The sequence below is a fragment of the Pygocentrus nattereri genome, chromosome 14, assembly GCF_015220715.1.
Source record: "Pygocentrus nattereri isolate fPygNat1 chromosome 14, fPygNat1.pri, whole genome shotgun sequence".
Classification (NCBI taxonomy): Eukaryota; Metazoa; Chordata; class Actinopteri; order Characiformes; family Serrasalmidae; genus Pygocentrus; species Pygocentrus nattereri.
In genome coordinates this window covers 35,606,836-35,630,496 of record NC_051224.1, presented here as the reverse complement: position 1 = coordinate 35,630,496, position 23,661 = coordinate 35,606,836, and the positions used below count along the sequence as shown (strand labels likewise).

The following is a 23,661-nucleotide window of genomic DNA, read 5'->3' as shown; positions in this document are numbered from 1 at the left end:
AACATGATACCTGCCGTCCAGCTTTCTCAGAAACACACACACACAGAAACCCCCCTCGCTGTGATGGTGGTCTTGTCACTCTGGGCCTGATGGGATTAGTGACACGAGGTTACAGCCTGATGGACAGACAGGTGTGGACAGCTCCTGTGTGTGAGTCTGTGGAGGTTTGTTCTTTTGTGGGTGTGGTGACCTCTGAGATGAAGAACTACCCTCAGATCTGTCCAGACAGGTACAAATCAGTACTGGACAAACCTCTGTGTGTGTGTGTGTGTATGTATGTATGTATGTATGTGTGTATATATATATATATATATATATATATATATATATATATATATATATATATAATGTGTGTGTGTGTGTGTGTGTTTGCATGAGTGTGCGCATGCATGTGTGTGTACATGCGTTTAAGTGGGAGTGTGTGCGTACGTGTCACACATTCAGCTTTTTGATTGGCAGTTTAAGTGACAGATCCTTCTGGAACTGCATCACTGTTGTCATGACTACCACTCCAACTCAGGCACTGTCTAGACTAGCCTTATTTTGTTGTTGTGATGAATTAGGCCTGTAATGCTAACAGAATCCTCTTGTTTGGGTGACACTGTGTAGTAATGAGCCCCTATAGATGACGACTTAATCACTATCTAATAGTTTGTTAATGTTCATAGTAGTTAATAGTTATATTGTTGTAACTTGTGCATTAATAAACACTACCATTTGAATGACTAGTCACTCACATAGTGACCTACAAATAATTAAAAGCACTCTAAATGCTTTTCATAACTATCTTATGTTGAAGCGTTCTTAACACACATAACATACACATAAACAGCCGGACGCTTTTAATACGGAGCAATGCTGTTGTGATACATGCAGAATGTGGTTTAGCATCTTCTTGCTGAAATAAGGCCTTCCCTCAAAAAGACGTCATCAGGATGGCAGCATATGTTGCCAAAACATGTATATATCATTCAACATTAATGGTGCCACAGATGTGCCTAATGCACTCCATACCATCATGAATACCGGCTTTTGAACTGTGCACTGATAACAAACTGAGTAGTCTTTGGCCCAGAGGACACAGTGTCCATAATTTCCAAAAAGAATTTAAAATGTGGATTTGTTGGACCACAGGACATTTTTCCACTTCGCCTCAGTCCATTTTAAATGAGCTCAGGCCCAGAGAAGGTGGCAGCGTTTCTGGATCCTGTTTATATTGGGTTCCTTCTTTGTGTTTTAGAGTTTTAATGAACATTTGTGGATGCAGCGCTGAACTGTTTTCATGCAGAGTGGTTTTCAGAAGTGTTTCTGAGCCCATGCAGTGAATTCCACTATAGAATCATGTCTGTTTTTAATGCAGTGTCGTCTGAGGGCCCAAAGATCACAGCAAATACTGGTTTTCAGCCTTGTCCCTTGCATACAGATATTTCTCCAGATTCTCAGAATCTTTTAATGTTATTATGTACCATAGATGATGAAAAGCATGAGTTCTTTGCTATTTTCCATTAAGAAACTTTATTGTTAAATTGTTGCACTATTTGATTGTGCAGTCTTTCACAGAGTGATGAACCCCTCCTCATCTTTTCTTCTGAAAGACTCTCTGAAATGTACATAATTGTTACCCAATCATGTTACTGACCCGTTGCCAGTTAACCACCAGGGGTTTTTTAAGCATTACGCAACTTTACCAGCCTTTTGTTTCCCCTGTCCCAACTTTTTTGGAACATGCTGCTGGCATAAAATTCGAAATGGCAAATATTTTTCAAATAGCAATAAACATTTGATATGTTGTCTTGGAAGCGTTTTTGATAAAATATTAAATGATTAAATGATTTGCACATCATTGCGTTTTGTTTTTATTTATATTTTTCACAGTATCCCAACTTTTTTGGAAATGGGGCTGTACTTTAACACCATAGCTGTTACGTTTAACACCATCTGGAATATCTATATAAACCCAATTAAATGATCAAAATCATTGTTCTGCAACTACTATAGTTTGTTTATGAACTTTGCCTTTGTGTTTTATAGTGTGTCATTTATTGTTGGTAAGTTCTATGCTGTCATTGATCTTCATAGCAGGTAGAAGAAAGAAATTGAGCTTCCTTTCTCGGCTTGAATGGCATTTGCAAATAAAACGAGCACTGTAGGGTGGGTTGGGTTGGGTGGGCTGGTGCACCGCTCACGCATCCTGTCTGGGGCATAGACTCTATAGCAAAGGGAGGGAAAAGTGGCTTTAACGATGAATGCGTTTGCACTGTCGGCGTGAATGTGCCATCGATGCCGTGGCGCGTCACAGTGCCGGCGACGTGTGATGGCATTTACGCAAGTGTTGATGTCACTCCCCTCCCTTACCCTTCAATAGAGAGGATGTTGCAATATCTGGTCGTCATGACGACGGAGAGACACAAGACTTCGCTCTCGGCTGCTGATCCGGAGAAACTGCGCAAGAGCGAGAGAGAGGAGGAAAGGAGAGATGGACAGAAGGAGTGGAGATTGAGAGGGAGAGCTGGGGATTCAGGCATTTTCCTCTTCTGTTTCCATAGCATCCATTCCTTCATTCATCCAGTCTCTCGTACGCTCTCTCTTTTCATATCTCACCCTCTTTGCTTGTGTCTACCACTGTCTCTGTCTCTGTCTCTCCCTCTCTCTCTCTCCCTCTCACTCTCTCTCTCGCACACACTAGGCCATGCAGTTTTGTTGTGGCGGCGGCGCAGACCCTCGCTTTCTCTAATGAAGCTGGCGCTCATGCGGGTGAGTGCGTTTGTCTGTGTCCTCATTGCTGAATGAGACCGAGCTGGTCTGGATCAGGGCCTTTCATTCCAAACACAATAATAACTCTCTGCAGGACCGGCGCCACAGCGGGGATGATCGCGCAGGTGCGTGCGCTTTTCTGCTCTCTGCTTGCTCGATTCGCGACACCCTTCTCCCGTTCCTGCGTCCTGATGCGGTGCTGATGTGGCTGTGAGACTGACGCCGTTTTGTTGTGACTTTTGCTTCTCCAGCTCGTGACTCACAGAGCACCAATTCACGGATTCACTCAGAGGCTGAAGGGGAAGCCGAAAGCTGATTAACGTTGTCTTTTCCAAGCCTGCAGTGCGTTTCTGTGTGCCCTTGCATCCCCGCTGGCTCTGTTCCCTTAGGGAATGACTCTGCGTAATGTGTATGTGTTTGTGTGCCGGGCGCATGCGCAGCAGTATTGCTACATGTGCTTATGTTTTTTAGCTCGTGGGGAATTGAGGAATTGAGGCTGACCAGGAATTTCATAAGCATAAACCTGGAACAGTGAGGATGCTATGAAGTGGAGAGAGAAAGATTGCGAGTGTTGGTGTGTGGCCATGTATTTATCTCTTTGTAAGGACCAGATGTCCCCAAGTTGATGAAAACATAAGCATTTTTCAGTTTTTGATATGATTTGAGAGTGTCTGTTGTCTCTTACATTGCATGTAAGTTCCGTGATGAATTGACAAAAATAAATGGCCCAACAAGACAAGTTCCATTGACTCACGTTAAAAGCCAAGTCGTTTTCATTTTGGTGATACAAGGTTTTGTTCTGACAACAGCGATACACTTGTAGCAATGAATTTAGGTGCTATTTCGTCAACTGGTTTGACAAAAGTTCTATGTTTTGTCTTTTTGCTGTAACGTGTTTGGAGATCACCGCTGAGTAATGTTTGTTTATTTGAACTCGAGCTGTGTCCTTCGTCAGTTGGGAGCTTGAACAGGCAGTTAAATTCCTAGTTGCAAATATTTAAATGGGTCATTGCACTGAGTCACTTAATGCATCAGTACTAAAGTATTCAGACCTTAGACATTTACAAGGATGATGTTATGATCTATTTAAACTCTTAACTCTTAGTGTAGCTGTAGCCATTTAAAGGCATTAATAGAGATGGTAATAACTTAAATATACAGAAAATCATATATAGATAGTTTTTATAAGGAGGTGTCTGTCCCAAACCCTAACCTCTGAATTTACTCCACTTGTGAAAATACGTTTTATTTCCTTTTTGTAAAATGTTTTGAAGATCTTTTTGATTTAAAGTGAAGTTGAAGGGTTTGAATTTATCCTGAGTTTAATTTTTAAATGAAAAGCTGCATTTTAAAAAAATGCTATCGCACATTTTATGTCACTATAGAAACACGAGTTTTAGACTATAGGCGGGGTCTTGTGTTAGCCACGCCCCTGCATTCTAGAGCAGGAAGTGAGATTGCATCCCTGTCCCTCATGGCCACACAGCGGTTCGATCCCATTGCTTTGAATTAAATGTGTCTCAAAGTCTGAAAATCAGTGTGTAGCATTGAGAATCGTCACTATCGAAACATATTTTCTGCAATAAAGTCTGTATTGGCTGATACTCAATATTAAAAGACATGGCTCAGATTGAGGGGGAAAAAAAAAACAAAAAAACATACACACACACACACACACACACACACACACACACACACACACATTTTCTAAGCCGCTTCTCCCTCAGGGTCGCAAGAAACAAACAAACAAGCAAAAAAACGGCAGAACAATCAGGACATGCCCAATAAATTTTTAAATAAATACATTTTTATTAAATTTATTAAAAGATGCTTAAAGACTGTGCTGTAAACTGAGCTGCCTTATATATTAAACCTATCCAGAATAGTCAGCTAACCAAGAATATGCTGCCGACAAAGGTTCTGTGGTCTAAACTGACTATTGATGAAGGACTAAAAGACAACAGAGTCAAATTCACTGAAAAGACAATGTAAGGTGTGTGCAGTTATGACACAGGTCCGTTTTCTTCAACCAATTTACTAAATAAAATAGGCATTTAGCTCCACATTTGAGTGTGTAGAAACCGTTTTGTTATATTTAGGTCTTGATATAAAAAAAAAACATTAAATTAGATTTTTTATTTAGTGAAAATAGTTCATTAAACATTTTTAGTACAATAGAGCATAATGTACATACAGGGACGCACACAAAGATGCACAAATAAGTCAAATGAATTCAAACCAGACCTAGTCGGCTTTGCTGCAGACCGAGCGTCACGGTATCGGCCTTTGCTTGGTTCAGTCTAGCAGCGGCCCGCTGCGGTACCGAGTCATCCAAAAAAGGATAGTTTCATGTGGAATGCCCAGTGAGGGGTCATATTTTTGGAGGAAATGAAAATATTCCTCCAAATCAAATCCCAATCCAGACCGGAGTGCTCTACACTGTTAGAAATGAAGGTTCTGTGCTGGTACATTCTTCCCTCAAAGGTACAGCAGTGGTCCAGTTGCGAACCTTAAATAGGTTTTTCCAGGTGAAAAGGACGTATTTGTGCCTTTTCATAACTGAATGAACAGTAAAATAAAAGCCTGGAGGCGAGGCGGGGTGCGTGGAGTCAGTACAGCTTAGAAAATATCATTTCAATGGATTATGGCTCAGTTATGTCCCCTGACTAAAGGTACTGAGATGGACCCTTGAGGGAACCACCCCAGCGGCAGTTTCTCACCCTCTTTTCTGAGAGAGTATAGCTAGACCACAAGTCCAAATTCTTGATAAACCAAGCACATGATGAGTGTTATAAATAAATAAATAAATAAAAAGCTACTGTGTCCCGGGATACGGATGTAACTTGGAAAGAGGTAAGCAAAGGTTGTGTTCCTAGAGGGGTGTCCCATGTGACCCCACGCACCCGCAGTGCTGCATGAAGCCTAAGTTGTAAGACACAGACGATGCCTGGGATAGAACAGGCTTCTTTATATCACTCAAGTGTTATGAAGAAATGCTTCATTAAAGGATAAAGTTGCCACACTTCAAGTAACGTTTCTTCAAGGGTTCTTTAGTAAAGGTTCTATTCAGAACAGTGAGTTCTATAAAGAACCATTTTTTTCATTTTATGCCGCATTAAAGTGGTTTGCTCTGCTGTTATGGCGTCAAACGTGTAACAACAGAAGAACCCTTTTTGGTGCTATATAGAACCATTTTCAAAAAGGTGCTACATAGAACCGTATACAATACATTCTCCGTCAACCTGAGGAACCGTTTAACTATGCAGGTTATTTAAGCGTGTATTTTAACTATTATAGCGTGGAATGGTTCTAAGTAGAACCATTGCATTCACTAAAGAACTCTACACAGAACCATTTTCAAAAAGGTTCTACATAGAACCTACGTCCATCTGAAGAACCATTTCACTATGCAGATCGTTTGACCATTTATTTTACAATTTAAGCATGAAATGGTTCTAAATAGATTGGTGGCATTTACTAAGGAATCCTATATAGAACATTTTCCAAAAGGTTCTACATAGAACCGTATACAATACATTCTCAGTCACTCTGAAGAGCCGTGTCACTGCGCAGAGTATCTGATCATGTATTTAACTATTTAAGCGTGATATGGTTCTAAATAGAACTATTGCATTTACTAAGGAGCTCTATGTAGAACCATTTTCAGAAAGGTTCTACATACTGTTAGAAGCCCTTATCATAAAGCATATCTCCTAACGTAAGTAATAGGCCTAATACATTGTGCTTTAACCCTGAATGAAGTGTCCCATTGCTGCTAAATGGTGGACATGGCTGTTGAAAGGTGCGTCTGAGTCTGAGTAACGTTATCGCAGACCTTCTAAACGGTGCTGCAGCGCTGTGCTGCGGTGTCTCTGCTGTCTGTGCCCAGTCCTTTGTGCTGGGGCTCGATCTCTTTGTCAGCGTTTGGCTGCCACAGCTGCAGCTGCAGTTAAGCACGAACACGTGTGCACGTAAACACATGCGCCCGCCTGCGTCCTGTGCGAACGCGCTCTGCGCCCTCATCCAGACACAAACACGCACACTCTGTTGTCATTAGCGTTGCCGGTGAATTATTCAGCGAGATGAGTTATGAGTGGTTTCATTTGGAAGAACAAACTGCACCTGCATCTGTTTACGATCGTCTGCTGCCACGCTCTTCTTGGAAAACAGCAGAAGGACTCGAGCAGGGCGGATCAGCTTAGGTTCCTGTGTGCTCTCCATACTTGTGTTCTTTCGTAGAAGCTGCTCGGTTGGACTAGCTTTGGAGGAAGGTTACAGGTGGTGAGGGCTAAATTGATACACAGACAGGTGAAAAACGACATAACCAGGCCATTAGAACAGCTTACTACAATAGTCTGGCTCTGTACTGGAAGGATGGATGCGTAGTTTTTCCAAAAAATGCTCCCTAAGTTGGTGTTTTGATGATGGCGGTGGAGAACACTGTCCAACACTGTGGTCCAAAATCTGCTCTAGGTGTTCAGCTGGTCACAGTGAAGGTCGTAGTGAATGACTTGCATCATTCTGATACTCATCACAGCATTCAGTGACCCCTGCTGTCCTGTGGGTGGGGGGCATCATCATACCGCAAAAAAGACCACTCTGATCAGGATAGGAAGGTTCCATTAAAGGATAAAGTTGCCACACTTAAAATAACATTTCTACAAGGGTTCTTTAGTAAAGGTTCTATTCAGAACAATGAGGTTTATAAAGAACAATTTTTTCATTTTATTTAGCATTAAAGTGGTTTGCTCTGCTGTCAAGCGTGTAACAACAGAAGAACCCTTTTTGGTGCTATATAGAACCAATGTCAAAATGGTTCTCATGGTTCTCTATAGAACTGTATACAGTACCCCCTTCGTCAATCTGAAGAACCATTTCGCTATGCAGAGTATTTAAGCCATATATTTAACTATATAAGCATGGAAGGGTTCTAAATAGAACTGTTGCATTTAGTAAAGAACCCTAAATAGAACCATTTTCAAAAAGGTTCTATATAGAACTGTATACAGAACATTCTTCGTCAATCTGAAGAATTTCACCACACATGTGGTATTTAAGCATGTGTGTAACTGTTTAAGCATGGAATGGTTCTAAATAGAACAATGGACTCTATTTAGAACCATTTTCAAAAATGTTCTACATAGAACCATATACTCTGCATTCAATGTTAAGCTGAAGAACCGTTTCACTATGCAGAGTATTTAAGTATGTATTTAACTATTGTGTCTGTGTGTGTGTGTGTGTGTGTGTGTGTGTGTGTGTGTGTGTGTGTGTGTGTGTGTGTGTTGCTTGTCCACTGTTTACAGGCTTTAACTTCTGTACGGCACTGCTGCCATGGTAACACTGCGTGATGCGGTGGAATAAAAGCACAGGAATTCCGATCTGAGCATCACATTAAGGTCACGTGGCCACGAATCGGAAACGTATCCGATCTAGCACCACATATGAAAGTGACCCAGGTCGGATTTGAACAGATCTGATTTGTGTGTCCACAGGACAGGACACACCAATTGGATTTGTGCCACTTTAACCTGGTAACGTGAACGTAGCCTTTATGCATCCAAAGCAAAGTTTGTTTTAGCCTAAAGCTTAAAATATAACAGCAGCCCAGGGCAAATTTATCACATATTTATTGGAAACCCACATAAAATGACTGAAATATTGATCAGCCTAAAACACGCTAAGAAGAACCAAAACAAGTTTCGGTGCATGTGCTGAATGCCGCTGGCTTGAACCTGCTAGAGTGAAACTGCTGGCATGAAACTGCGGCTCTGCAGCTCTGAAGACAGATATTATTGGACTGACTAACAGTGTTCGACAGCCAGCTCTTAGGTTGGGGTGGAAGGGCCCCGAGAGGTCTGCTCTTACAGTTCTGGGAAGCTGCTTTGGGACAGTGTGTTTGAACTGAATTGTGTGCTAATCCTCATGGGCTACTGAAGTAGTAGTAGTAGTAGTAGTAGTAGTAGTAGTAGTAGTAGTAGGGATGCTCCTGTATCTGGTACCTTTCATGTACATATCTGATACTGATGTATAAACATGTTAGTAAATATAGGAATTGGAAAGAAATCCATCTAGATTAGCCTTATGGGGAAATATTACATGTATTGTAAATGCATGATAAACAAAATGCACATGTTTTAGCACAGTAACTAAACCCACTGTCAACTAAACACACACATTATCTAAGCCACCTATCCCAGCGGTCATTGGATGGAAGGCAGGAAACGCCCTGCACGGGTCGCCAGTCCATCGTAGGGCTTGTCAACTAAACGCCTCGCGTATTTTTTAAAAGCAAATTTTTTAAAAGCGAATTTCGCATTCATAATATTCACATTCATCTGCAAAAGTTTGAACACCCCAGTCACTTTACATGCTTTGATGATTTCCTAAGTCAAAATAAGTCAACATGTCCTCTACAGAGATCTCTAATATGCTGTTCTTCTGTGAATTTTTTAGTGCAGAATTTCTATTTATTTGTTTGAGTTTTTTTTTTGGGAGGGGGGGGGGGGGGCTCCCCCTCGCCCCCCAATATGTTAAATTCAGCCATGAGCTAAGGTGTGTTCACTGTAGAAGACAGTGACAGCTGCCAAAACTGTCACGTGCTATGGAGAACCAGATCTGCCAAGTTGAAAAATAAATGAAATAAAAAAATAAATGGCTCAGTAAATTTATACACGTTAAAAGTTATACACGTATTTCCTTTTTCTGCAGTGATATGTTTCCCAATTTATTTGTTTCTCTGTTAATTTTGTTTTATTAATGCCATTTTTATATATTTCTTTCCATATCTATATTTTTAACAACTGTTCGCTTTATTCGTTAATTCGTGTATTTATTTATTTATTTTTATTAATTAATTTTTTTTTCTGTATATTGTCATTCATATGATAATGAGGGGGTGTGTTTTTCATGTTCAGGCTTAGCAGTCAAGACAGGAGAAGAGCTGATTAAACTGCTCTTTCACTCCATAAAGAACTGCCACGCCACGGACAGACAAGCCTGCCGATGGCTTCCACAGGCAGTGTGTCAAAAGGGCGTACGAATATCTGGGTGTGATCTAAATTTTGCAGAAAAAGGTGGTGAACCACCTCCTCCGAAGTTCTGAACGCTACTGATCAACCTCTGGATCAGCAGAGGGAGCAAAATAGAGCAAACCGTCCACCACAGCCTCCACATGGAAGAGCGAATAAACCGGACTTGCATTTTCAGCCAGATCAGCCGAGAGTCTCAGATCCCTGACTGTCTGCTGCCTGTAAGCAGCCGTTGTTGTACTGTCTTGTCCTTAGTTGCCACTGAGAGAGCAAGACGTGTCAAGAAATAATAATATTAAGACTCCGTGACATCATTGACTGACAGCCCCTTTATTAGCATAAGGACAAGGAAATACAGAAATAAATATAGAAATTATTTGTTAAGGAAATAAATTAATAAAATAAATTAGTAGAAAAACTGAAAAAATGTTAATAAAGAAACAAAGAATAAAAAATAGTGAGAAGGGGAAATGACTAAATAGAAATAGAAATATATGCAGACATACTAATTTATATACGATTTTATTTATTAATATATTAATTGTTCCAAACCCTGTGGTCAAGCCCCGGCGCAGGAGGGGAGGGGTCAGTGCTGAGGTTTACACAGAGGAAGACTCAAAACTGTACTTTCTCTGAAAAGTTTATTGCACAATTTGTATTTATGTGCTGAGATTAATATATTGGGGGGAAAAAAACACATAAAATGTGCCGTAACGTTTTAATTGATATTTTCCCAATATGCTAAGTTCAGAAAGTAAACAGTATTTGTGCGTTAAAATGTGCAGAAGTGAATGTTTTAAATTATCTTCTGTTAGAAAATCAAAACAAATTTAACAGGTGCGCCCACTTTTGCATGTGATGTTTAAGTAATAGGTAAGTTAAAAATTGACATATTGCATAATGTTATTTAATACCTTAAAATAATATTACATTTTATGATGTTTTGGTATATATCAATATATGTATTATATGGACAAAAGTATTGGGACGCCTACACATTCCACCCACAGGAGCTTTTATGACATCCCATTCTAAATCCATAGGCACGAATGTGGAGTTTCTGCAGCTGTAACAGCTTCCACTCTTCTAGGAAGCTTTCCACAAGATTGTGGAGAGTGTCTGTGGGAATTTTTGCACATTTTGTTTATATAAAATCGTAAATATTTATCGTCATTTTTCTTTGCAATTCTACTTCATGTGTTAAATTACTATGGCATTTATTTTTAATTTAATTAGTTTTTCATTTAGGCAAGTCTGGTCCTCCATGGTTCTCCACTGGTCTTGCAGTGAAGAAAGAGAACTGAGGCTGTTTGAGATGAATAACCTCGTACAAACTTTAAAAGTGGAGAGAAGCGCTACTCACCCTCTCTCTCTCTCTCTCTCTCTCTCTCTCTCTCTCTCTCTCTCTCTCTCTCTCTCTCTCTCTGCAGGAAGAATGCAAGCAGATTTTGGCGCGGCAGAAGTCCAGCTCTCAGTCGGATTCTCATGATGACGAGGTCTCCCCTCCACCTCCAAACCCTGTGGTCAAGGCCCGGCGCAGGAGGGGAGGGGTCAGTGCTGAGGTTTACACGGAGGAAGACGCGGTCAGCTATGTCCGGAAGGTGAGACACATGCACGGAAGTGTTCCGCGTCCAGCAGGATGGTGAGGTTCCTCGAAGCCTCTAAGATCAGGCGCTCTTCGTTTCAGAGGCCTCAGGACCTGAAGCTCATGAGCTGTAGAGCGAGTGAAACACAAACTTACTCGTTAAATTTTATTATTTATTTTTAAATGGGCAGTTCTGCTTCCCCACTTTCATATGAACAAAATTTTGCTTTGGAAAAAACCCCAGAAAAAAATGACTCATTCTTTGCTGCAACAGGAACAAGGCAGCAGGAACAAAGTACACCATGACCCAGACGCCCATTCCCACCAGCTAAAGGACAAAATCATCGCCTTTTTGTCCCCCAATATGTTGCTGGCTGGTACAGGTCAAAATGATGATTTATGATGAACATTTATTCAATTTTTCATCTCAAAACTATCACAAAATTGCTTAGATTTTGATTGATTTGTAAAATCAGATCTGACTATGTAAAATGTTGTCATTATTTTCACTTTACCAAAATAATGGCTTCTTTTCTCAAGGTTTTGATTGAATATCTATGAATTGTAGCGCTGGGGAGCGATATAATAAGTTTACAGTAAAAATAAGTTAGCACATTCTCTACAGGGAACCAACTTAAAATCATACTTTCTCTTAAAAGTTTGTTGCACAATTTGTATTTATGTGCTGAGATTAATATATTGCAGGAATTTAACACAAAATGTGCCGTAATGTATTAATTGATATTTTCCCAATATGTTAAATTCAGAAAGTAAACAGTAATTGTTCATTAAAATGTGCAAAAGTACATGCTTTATATTTTTTTTCTGTTAGAAAATCAAAACAAATTTAACAGGTGCGCCCACTTTTGCATGTGATATTTAAGTAATGCTTCATTTAAAAATCGACATATTGCATAATGTTATTTAATACCTTAAAATAATATTAAAACCTTAAAATAATATTACATTACATTTTATGCAGTTTTGGTATATATCAATATATGTATTATATGGACAAATATATTGGGACACCTACACATTCCATCTACAGGAGCTTTTATGACATCCCATTCTAAATCCATAGGCACGAATGTGGAGTTTCTGCAGCTGTAACAGCTTCCACTCTTCTAGGAAGCTTTCCACAAGATTTTGGAGAGTGTCTGTGGGAATTTTTGCCCATTCATCCAGAAGAGCATTTGTGAGGTCAGACACTAATGTTGGATGAGAGGGCCTGCCTCACAAACTCTGTACTAGGTCATACCAAAGGAGTTTGATGGGGTTGAGGTCAGGGCTCTGTGTGGGCCAGTCAAGTTCTTCCACACCAAACAAGTCCAGCCAGGCCTTTATGGACCTTGCTTTGTGCACTGAGGTTCAGTCATGCTGGAACACAAAGGGTTCTTCACCAAACTGTTCCCACAAGGTTGGAAGCATGGAATGCTCCAAAATGTGTCAGTCTGCTGAAGCATTAAGATTTCCCTTCTCTGGAATTAAGGGGCCTAGGCCCTGAAAAACAAGCCCATAGCATTATCCCTCCTCCACCAAACTATCCAGTTGGTACAATACAGTCAGGCAGGTAAGGTTCTCCTGGCATTAGCCAAACTCAAACTCGTCCATCAGACTGACAGAAAGAGAAGTGTGATTCATCACTCCACAGAACACATTTCCACTCCTCCAGAGTCCATTGGAGGCATGCTTTACACCACTCCATCCCACCCATTCAGCTAAATGGAATAACATTGCTGTGGTTCACACAGTTTACATGTAGTGTTATTTGTAATTATTTATGGCATGACAGTTTAACGGTTATGATTAAACTCATATATGAGGAAGAATTTTAGCCAGAATACTGGATGGACCAGTATACTGCCTAAATAATTATACAATTATATAAATACAATATAATTATTGGTTAATATTATTTTTCACCGCCTGTGGGTTCACACTGGTGAAATAAAAAATCAGAAGATATTTTATAGGCAGGATAAAAGTCATAACAGTTTGACGGGAAAGCACAAATTTAGTTATTCAAATGATTTGATATGATGAGTCTGACCTAAAACAAACAATCACTTTAACAGTCATTTAAGAAATGAGATCTAATCAGTGTCAGGATGCAGTATCTACATCTGAAAAGGCAGAGTGTAAACACACTGTGTCCTTATTAAATGATCCAGCCACTGACCGGATCACGGTGAATGGATGTTAATGTCAAGTGTCAACAGGCCCCTCTTGTCCTTCTGTCTCCGCCAGCTCATCTGTCCTGCTTGTTAGGATGTGTTTAACATGATGATGCATTAATTATGCACTAATGACACTGAGACAGAAGTACATCAGCAGGCTGTAATTGAGTGGGCAGTGAAGCATGGGCCACAGCACCTGCTGTCCACAACAGTCACCTGCAGGGTCGCATCTTGAACAGTGTCTCAGAGTCATACACAGACACACCTGCATGCAAAGTTTTTATGTTTATGTGAGGACTTGTTGAAACTACCGCTACAGTGCTAGACATCTGTGCTGAACTCTTACATCAACCTAATCTTTAAACAGATAATATAAATATATACAAATATATAAACAAAAGGAACATTGTAAAGCTAAATGATTTCTTTTTGGCCAGCATGACAGAGTGGTTTGAGTGTGTATGATACAGTGTGTGCTGGCTGCCGAACAGAACCTCTAATCACCACATTGTTCTGCGACCACCCACTGACTGTGATTGGTCCTACACAACTCACTGTTTGCTCTGAGACCCCCCCTCAGACTGTGATTGGTCCTAATCACCTCACTGTTTGCTCTGAGACCCCCACTCAGACTGTGATTGGTCCTAATCACCTCACCGTTTGCTCTGAGACCCCCCCCTCCCCCTCAGACTGTGACTGGTCCTGATCACCTCATTTGCTTTGAGGCCTTTCCCTGACTGTGATTGGTCTTAATCACCATGTTCTGAGACCTCCTCCTCATTGTGATTGGTCTTAATTACCATGTTCCGAGACCTCCTCCTCCCTGTGATTGGTCTTAATCACAGTATTCTAAGACCTCTTCCTCACTGTGATTGGTCTTAATCACCGTGTTCTGAGACCTCCTCCTCACTGTGATTGGTCTTAATCACCGTGTTCTGAGACCTCCTCCTCACTGTGATTGGTCTTAATCACCATGTTCTGAGACCTCCTCCCCACTTTGAATGGTCTTAATCACCGTGTTCTGAGACCTCCTCCTCACTGTGATTGGTCTTAATCACCATGTTCTGAGACCTCCTCCCCACTTTGAATGGTCTTAATCACCGTGTTCTGAGACCTCCTCCTCACTGTGATTGGTCTTAATCACCGTGTTCTGAGACCTCCTCCTCACTGTGATTGGTCTTAATCACCATGTTCTGAGACCTCCTCCCCACTTTGAATGGTCTTAATCACCATGTTCCGAGACCTCCTTCTCACTGTGAATGGTCCTAATCACCTTAGAGTTGCTCTGAGACCTCAGCCTAACTGTGATTGGTCCTAATCACTGATTAATTTCTTACAAGAAACACTGCCTTTGTAGTGAGACGTCACCCTGACTGTGATTGGTCCTAATTACCTCATTGTTCGCTCTGAGACGTCCCCCTGACTGTGATTGGTCCTAAACACCTCATTGTTTGCTCTGAGACCTCCCCCTGACTGTGATTGGTAATCATCTCATTGTTTGCTTTGAGACCTCCCCTTGGCTGTGATTGGTCCTAATCACTGCTTCACTTGTTGTGAGATATCCCCTGGCTGTGGTTGGTCCTAATCACTGCATTGTTTGTTCTGAGACCTCCCCCTGGCTGTGATTAGTGCTAATCACCTCATTGTTTGCTCTGAGACCTCCCCCTAACTGTGAATGGTCCAAATCACTGCTTCACTTGTTGCAAGACCTACCCCCGGCTGTGATTCATCCTAATCACGGCATCGTTTATAGGCTAGAGAGAAGAGATGGGTTTGCAATTTAAGTATGGAAAAATAATTAGACCGCCAGACTTGGATGAAGATAAATGTTCCAGGGATGAGGAGCACATCTAGAAAAAGCTTGACAGGCATGAAGGTTTGATGGAAGAATGGTCAGTAAATCAGCAGAGGATAAGTGAAGAGTACAGGTGGGTTTATAGGGGAGGAAAAGATCAGACAAGTAAGAGCTTAAGAGCTTTTACAGCTGAGCAGAAGAAGCTTTACAGACTGACTAGAAAAACACATTCAGGTTAATCTGGCAAGCATTGAAAAAGCTGAGCTGAACCTGATATTGCTATAGTGATAGTGTGTCAGTATCAGGAGTACCATCCTGGAAGAAATGTCAGAATTTGCTAGACCACAGTTATTCTGTACTTATATTAAGATTAGATGTGGACTGTTTTCTGGATCAGGAGAGTACAAGGGGGCCTTCTTCGTCTCCAGGTTGCCATACTTTGGAAAAAAAACACCTTAGGATTGAAGTACCTAACCAGAACTGCTTATAACCTGAATCTGTAGCCTCACTGCTGTCTTGGTGTGTGAAATCTTCTCAGATTAGTCAGTATGTTGAATATTTCTCATTATAAGATGTTTGTATGATGGTTTGTATGATTATTCAACCCAACCCTTTAGGTTTTATGTAAAATTTTGATAATAAAATCTTTACCACGCAGTGCTTCCTATGATCCTGCATCCCCATTATGACGGTAATACAAAGAATCAAGCCACACACACGCACTCACGATGAATGATTATCTGAACATGATTCAGCTTTAATGTTAAAGGTTGAGCGTGACGCAGACGTGTGAGCCCTCAGCAGTGCGCGCTGGGCCTGCAATTACGTTAATGCTTACGGACGTTAAAACATTATTGCCTCAGAGTTTGGATCAACAGGAAGCTTGCAAAAAGAAATTTCACCCTGAAATGAAATTTGAAAGAGCTTGGAGGGCATCAATGAACACAGTCATGGTTGAGAGCTGTGGGAGAAGCCTGTAAGCAGCTGTTGAGAAAATGGCATCGGAACCACACAGTGAGTGATCTCTGAGTGGACTGCAGTGACCCTGCAAAGAATCAGACTTGATGCTGCTTCGCTTATGCTTTCTCATGTCCACTTTAAACGAGTGAAGTAACTTAACCACCAAATATAGAGTTTTAGATAGATTTTTGAGTCATTTTGCCAGGCACATAGCAGCCTGACTGAGGCCTTGTTAAATCTGGCATTAACATGAAAATTTTCATGGGTCACTGGAGACCACTTCTGATCAGATTTGATGACTGGAGGGATGGTACTGCGCACATTTACTATATCAGTGCCTGATTGCGTTTGTTGTCAGACAGAAAATGTACCATAAGTCCTTTTGTTGCAACATTTAATGCTGCTTTTGGAAGATGCACAATACAGGGCAGCCAATCAGAACAGAGATCTTTAACATATACAATCGTATGCAAACATTTAAAAATATTTTGCTGATTTTCAAAGTGAAAGTAAGTGAAAAGTAGTCCTCTAGAGAGACACTTTTGCACACTTCACTCACAGTTTGTATTCATTTGCTGACTTTAAAATATTTGAAAGAAAAAAAAAACTGAACATGCAATATTTGCATTTACGGCATTTGGCTGAGTGACTTACTTTTTGATCATTTTACACAGGTAGGAGAAGGAATTGTTAGGAATCTTGCCCAAGGACTCTTATTGATATAATGTAGGGTGCTTATTCAGGCAGGGAGGGAACCCCAGGTTTTACCCCTACACTAAAAAATAAAGTGTGAATTTTATGCTTACTGTTGTGTTTCTATGTATGCAGGTCATCCCAAAGGACTACAAGACGATGACCGCTTTGGCTAAGGCCATCTCTAAGAATGTGCTTTTTGCCCATCTGGATGACAATGAGAGGAGGTAAGAGGATTGTTGAGTTTTAAGCCATTAACATCCATATGCGATACACTACGTGGCCAAAAGTATGTGGACACCTGACCATCTATTTGAACCTGTTGGAGGGCTGTCCATGTCCTTTTGGCCATATAATGCATGTTAATTGTCCTTTGGTTCATATGTTCTAAGATCTCTGAGCACAAATCAGAAGACATCAAACCAGAAAGCTTTAAAAGTGAGTTTATCACTTATTAAATCTTGGTCACATAGGACTACTGATATTGAACAAACGTGATTGTGAATAAAATTAATGAAATATAATAGCAATGTTCAAATAGTTGTTAGATGTTCATCAGGTGTAGCTTTACAAAATTTCATCACTTTAGACAAGTGGTCTGTCGCTGTGGGAGTGGGGGGCAGGATGTTTGTAAGGATACTGGATCAGGGCATTTCTTTTGGTTTTTCCGTGAGAGCACAGCTAAGTGCAGTTTGGATCTAAATAGAACCCAGCTGCTTTTGTGCCGTTGCTGCTTCCACAGCGCTCCTGTGTTATCAGGACTGGTGTCAGTGACTTGATCTCAAGTTATATTGAGCATGTTGACTTAGGATTTGACTCAGAATCACCCTTTACTGACTTGCTACTCGACTCGACTCGAGTTTCAAGGCTTCTTTCAGCCTGAGGAAAAAACAAACAAACCAAACTGATTAAATTAGCACTTTAATGCAGTAAATTCAACCTTCCATTTGGTGTAACTTGGCCTTTCGGTTTTGCTGGGGTCAAGTGCGGCCATTGCTATAATACTGTCCTACTGCTGTTCAGGGCAGCGCCAGGTTCAACATGGCTAAAATAGAGAAAACCTTCAGTCTGATGGGCGTAACAAACATGCAGTGAAAATGGTGTTTAAAGGAAACTTGAAACATTTGGCTAGCATGCAGTTTGGACAGCAAGTATAATTTAGCTAGATTAGCTGTTACACTAGCCAGCAGGCATACTTGCTATACAGACTAACATTTTTGTCTCTTACCTTTAAACTCCTTATTTATTGCAGATAGTACTTCAGTTCTGTCCTTCAGAATGGAGGGTCTTCTATACTGAAAGGCTCATCGTTTGACAGGCTTTTAGTACAGTCTGCTTTTATACCACAAAAAGCTAGCAGCTAATAACGAGACTAAAAACTAAAAGTCTCTGCTAAAGACTGGAGACTCAACTCAGACTCAATCCTCAGAGATGCAAAACTGGACTTGGATGTGCAAAAAGCAACTTGTGAGCATCTTTGAACTTCCAGCAGCAAGAAGTGCAGTTATCAAGTGTTAATACTTAATAAAAATTCATTTTTATAAATGCAAAAGTCATTATGGGGCAAATCCATTAAACATAGTGCCACATTTACCCTGATGTAACGAGTAACACTTATTTTGGTATTTGGTATTTGGTAACACTTTTGCTGATTCATAAATCAGGATTACCATTAAGCTTTACTGTTTGCGAGATGTGAGGCTATTTATCTATGTTTAATTATGTTATTAGTACTTTTATGTCATTTACATATGACATTAGTTTTCATAACATGACAATCATGCAAAAAATTACTACCACTCTAGAGGTCATGTTCCAATTTTCCCCAGTGAACATTCGAAGTGCTGTAGGCTTGTTTGAGCAGGATTTCAGACTGGCAGATTAAACTGGCGCTGCACTTTCATTGGGCATTACATTCGATGTTTGGCGAATCCCTCTTCTGTGTCTGGAAAGTGGGTTTAGCTTGTGATCCACATAAGTGAGGAGCAATTTGACAGGTTCTAATTACATGTTGGAATTGATTTTATTGCAAGCAGTTTTAGCTTTTAATCTTGTTTTCCATTTTACACTATACAGTGTTTTATAAGGGAAATCAACACATGAATTTACACAATTAAAATGAATTTAAAACGGATTTTTTACTAATCAAAATTGAAACATTTCTTGAGGAATTTACGTGTGCTTGTTGATATCAAGATTTAAATATATACTTGCTGTCGGAAGAAAACCTTGTATCTCCATTTTTGGCATTTTTCAGTTTTTGACATAATTTGAAAGGATCTGTTCCTCTTTACATTGTTTGTAAATTTTATGATGAATGGCCTAAAAGAAATGACCCAAAATGACATGGGAAAATTCTGGTTCCATTGACTTACATTGATAGTAAAGTAGGTTTTTTCCTTCTCCTGTAAAGTTACTATTTTGGAGAAACAAGGTTTTCTTCCGACAGCAGCGATATACTAGTTAAAATTTTATTTTCAAGAAATCAAGAAAAACAGAAGATAAAGGCTAGAACGGCTTTCCATAATAATCAGAATTTCAGAAAGTAGACTGATTTTTTTAAATGAGAGGGAAAAATCAGCACTGTATTCTGAAAAAGAGAAACTTTCTTGTTTAAAACAATAAAGCAGTTTTGCCGAACAATTTGCTGTTATTTGTCAGCATTTTATCCCGTAAAATTTGTAAAGAATCTCCTTGTTTTTATTTCTCTGGCACCCAACCAGAGTTTCACTTGTCATGGTTCTTTAATTCTGGGCCCACACTACATGACTTGTTGCTTGATTTTACGCCCGATTTGCCCCTTGCAACAAAGGTCGGGGGCTCGATGGATTATTTTGTAGTGAGAGAGCAGAAACAAGTCAATCTTTAGCCCTCTGATTGAACTCAGGTCCATCAGTATGATCAACGATGTTTGATATTTACGTTTCAAACCATTCACAAGTCCTGCAGTTTGAGATGGTCAGAAATTTACTCAACAGGTGATTCAAACAGCCAGTCAGAGAGCTAGAAGAGCTGAGCAACAGCGAGGAGACGAGCTTGATCAGCGGAGCCGGACACAGAGGAGCTGCGTGTAAAACACAAGCAAATAACAGCCAATATCATGTTTATAATCTATGAATCCAGTTTGTGATGCTCTCTGTTTTAGAAATGTGTTAAGATTTTAGGAGTCGTGCAGTGTAGGCCCGGCCTAACTTGTATGACTTCATTTACATGTTGATTTTGATTGGTTCTTGCCTGGGACACTGGGTAAAATACCAAAGTGTTAAAAGGACACCAGTGTAATCGTTGCCATAGTAACTTTATGAATATGTATCATTTACTGTGCACTGCATTTTGCATGCCGTAGTGTTAATACCGCTGAGTGTTATGAACTTTATTCAATTTGAAGTGGATCTGTGGTCAGACACGCAGTCAGTCAGTTAGGAGCCAGTTCCATGAGGAGCTTGACTTTTTGGGTTTGGGAAGTTTTGGCCCTACTTGAAACCACTTGTCCTGTGGCCTTTCTCAGTTAATGTGTTCTGTATTATAGATTTCTGAAGCCTGAAATTGTTCTGTATTCACTGACCTGTCATATGGTCCCCTTATGGGTATGGGGACGTGTGTGTGTGTGTGTGTGTGTGTGTGTGTGTGTGTGTGTGTGTGTGTGTGTGCCAAGGGTTGGAGACGGGGCAGACGGGCACAGGGGGCAAAAGGGGGTACCCTCTGTATATGCTTTGTTTCCTTCCATCACCATGGCAACCTAGAAAGGGTGGGGGGGGGGGCGTATTGTATACGGCGGTGTGGAAAGTGTGTTCTGGGTGGAGGAGGATTAAGTTACTCAGATCACTTCGATTCTCCACGCTCTGTCCGGCCTCTGTTCCAGTCGAGGGAGATGTCACAAACACGAAACGGTGAAGACCGAGAACCCCCTCCCCTCACTCTCCCCGCTCCCCCCCCCCTTATGCTGCAACATCTGAGCCAGAGTTAAAGTTGCTAGGAATTGTGGGAACCGCGCTCAGGTGGCAGCGTCTGTTTGGCTGAGTTAAGTTTCACTGCTGCAGAGAATCCATTATCATCGCACAGGCACCATGAAGAGGAAAGAAAGCCCTCAGCTTTCCGCTGCTAAAGCCTCCCCAGAGCTCACCCAAAACAACCACAACACGCAAATCCCCCAAAACACGGAGCTCTTCCAGCCTTCCGTCAGCTGCCGATTCATCACACTCCCTCACCAAGCGGCCTTGCCTTTGATTGGCGGTCAGATGGCAGATGTTTATCGTTTTATAACTCGAGATATGCCTGTAAGTGTCTTTCGCCCTGCTTAAGTATATCTAGTTCATCTTTAGGGGGGAATGTTTAGGATTAGAGGTTGCATGGTAACTTGGATGCCAGCAGTTATCCGCGAGCTATGCTATGCACTGAAAGCTCCCATATCCTTCATTTTTCCCCACTTATGACAGTCCATTAAAAACATTCATAATTCATTTTCCAAACCTTCTTTATCCCTTTAAAACAGCTACGCTATTCACACGTCACGCTCACCATCAAGACTTACCCTGTGTCCAGATTGACTCCGTGGAGATTTCAGCAATGATGCAGTCAATAATGAGTTCCCTCTTTCCTTCTTTCCCCATCAGAATCAGACACAAACAGGCCCTAAAACACATTTTAACAGATAACAATAAATATGACAAATATTATTATAAAATGTCTTTCAGTTTACATTGATTTTGAGTATTGAATATATCTGATATTAAGTATGCAACTCAATTTGTAATTAAAAATAAAGCATGTCTTGCTGTGTATCAGAGTTTGAGCGCTCAGCATGAATCCAAGTGGAGCGTAAATAAAAACGTTTTTATTTTCACTCGTAGTAAGCAACAGACTGAATCACCATCAAAATCCTCGCACTTTCAGGTTTTCACGGTTTCTGAACAGGTGCCTGAGGTATACTATAAACAAAAAATTATATACTGTAAGCAAAAAATTACACACTTTTGCAGGTGCTAGGTACATTTTCGATTAAAAATGAGACAAATTCATAAAGATATCAAATGTATGTTAGCATTTACATGTCAAACAATGGCATATCTATATAGCTCAGGGTCTCCTGAAAATAACAACATATAGCATGTGTGCTTGTCTCATGTAAATGCTGTATGATTGTTGCGGTTGTAATTGACCAAATACCAAAAATAAATAAATAAATCCCCCAAATTCTTGGGCTGGAAGGCTGTTTTTGTCGCTGTGCCTTTAAGACAGATATATGCGAATTACTGTTTAGTGACTGCCTCTTTCAAAAAGCAGTACAGCCTGAAACACTCCTTATAACTTCACTCCTTAATTTGAATGGGCGAGGCGAAACTGCTGTAGGTAGAATAAGTGGGATAAGTGTAAATGGGTTGTTTTTTTTGTGACATCACAAAAACAGTGACTTTGAAGCAGGCTTTTTCTGCTACTTGGCTTCCGTATTTGGACTGGGGAGTGAACAGCATGTTTTGAAACTTAAATGTTTACTTAAAAAGTGTCCACGACATGAGCCTTTTAAGGCACTTTCTGTTTTGTCCCTAGAGGGACTCTTGTTTAGCGTTCCCTGGAACATTCCTCCTGTTTCCATAGTGACAGAGCCCTAGTAGCTGGCCACGGCCACACACAATGTCCAATTATCGTGTGTGTGTGTGTGTGTGTGTGTGTGTGTGTGTGTGTGTGTGTGTGTGTGTGTGTGGTCATGTCAAAGTGTCAGCTCGACTCAGAGATGGCCAGATTGTTGCTGATTTTTATGGAGTGTGACTCTGTTGTCAGTGCTAAGTGACAGGACATTGGCATCACGTCAGATTGGACTTCATATGAAGATCAGGAAGGCCTGTCGAGGATGAAGCACAGCTTGTTGCAGTTTGCCCTTATCTGAGCTTACATGTCGCTACGGTGGAGGTCCCCTGATGACTGACAGGAATTTGACTGATAGAGCTCATTCACACTCATTCATGTTGATTCATAACCCATCAAATAAAATCTGCTATACATGTTCCACCTTACAAATGGTAGTTTTACTTTCTCTGAATGTTCTTTGGCCACTTTTACTTGTGGTGTATCAGAGACTTTCTAATGAGCAGATGGCACTAGAGGGCACTCTTGAGGAATCCCAAGTGAATGGGTGCAGCTTTTATAGAATTCTGATTTGAAATTGTTGTATATTGTCTATTTTATATTGATGATATCAGTGCAGTAGCAGTAACGCCACCCAATCAGCACTCCGTACAAGTAACGCTGGCCAGGTGATCAACACTCAGTAGCAGTAGTGCTCGCCAACCAATAAGCACCCAGTAACAGTAATGACAGACAACTGGTCAGCACTCAGTAGCAGCAAGGACAAAAGCAGTTACTCAGCAGCAGTAGTGCTAGCCAAGAAATCAGCAGTCAGTAGCAGTAAAGACAACCAGTCAAGACTCAGTAGCAGTATTGCTAGCCTACCAATTAGCACTTAGTTGCTGTGATGCCAAACAGTCAGCACTGAGTAGCAGTAATGCTAACGTGCAAATCAGCACTTAGTAGTGGTAATGCTAGACAACTGATCAGCACTCAGTGGTTGTAATGACAACAAGCCAATACTCAGTAGCAGTAATGCTAGCCAGTAAGTCAGCACTCAGTAGCAGTAATGATAGTGTCCTACTGCCCAAAACCTTATGG

The 23,661-nt window shown here is 40.7% G+C and overlaps 1 protein-coding gene across 4 annotated transcripts in view; it reads left to right on the top strand.

The window, feature by feature from the left end:
• Positions 1–23,661, top strand: part of prkar1b (protein kinase, cAMP-dependent, regulatory, type I, beta) — a 117,302-nt gene that overhangs the window by 18,672 nt on the left and 74,969 nt on the right. For 2 of the 4 annotated variants that reach the window (XM_017706228.2, XM_037544983.1), the window contains exons 3-4: positions 11,216–11,386; positions 17,134–17,225. In XM_017706228.2, coding sequence (XP_017561717.1) covers positions 11,216–11,386; positions 17,134–17,225 — 263 coding nt within the window. Of the gene's footprint in view, positions 1–2,265; positions 2,755–11,215; positions 11,387–17,133; positions 17,226–23,661 lie in introns of those variants that run through there. The other 2 variants (XM_037544982.1, XM_017706227.2) reach the window with 2 other exon arrangements.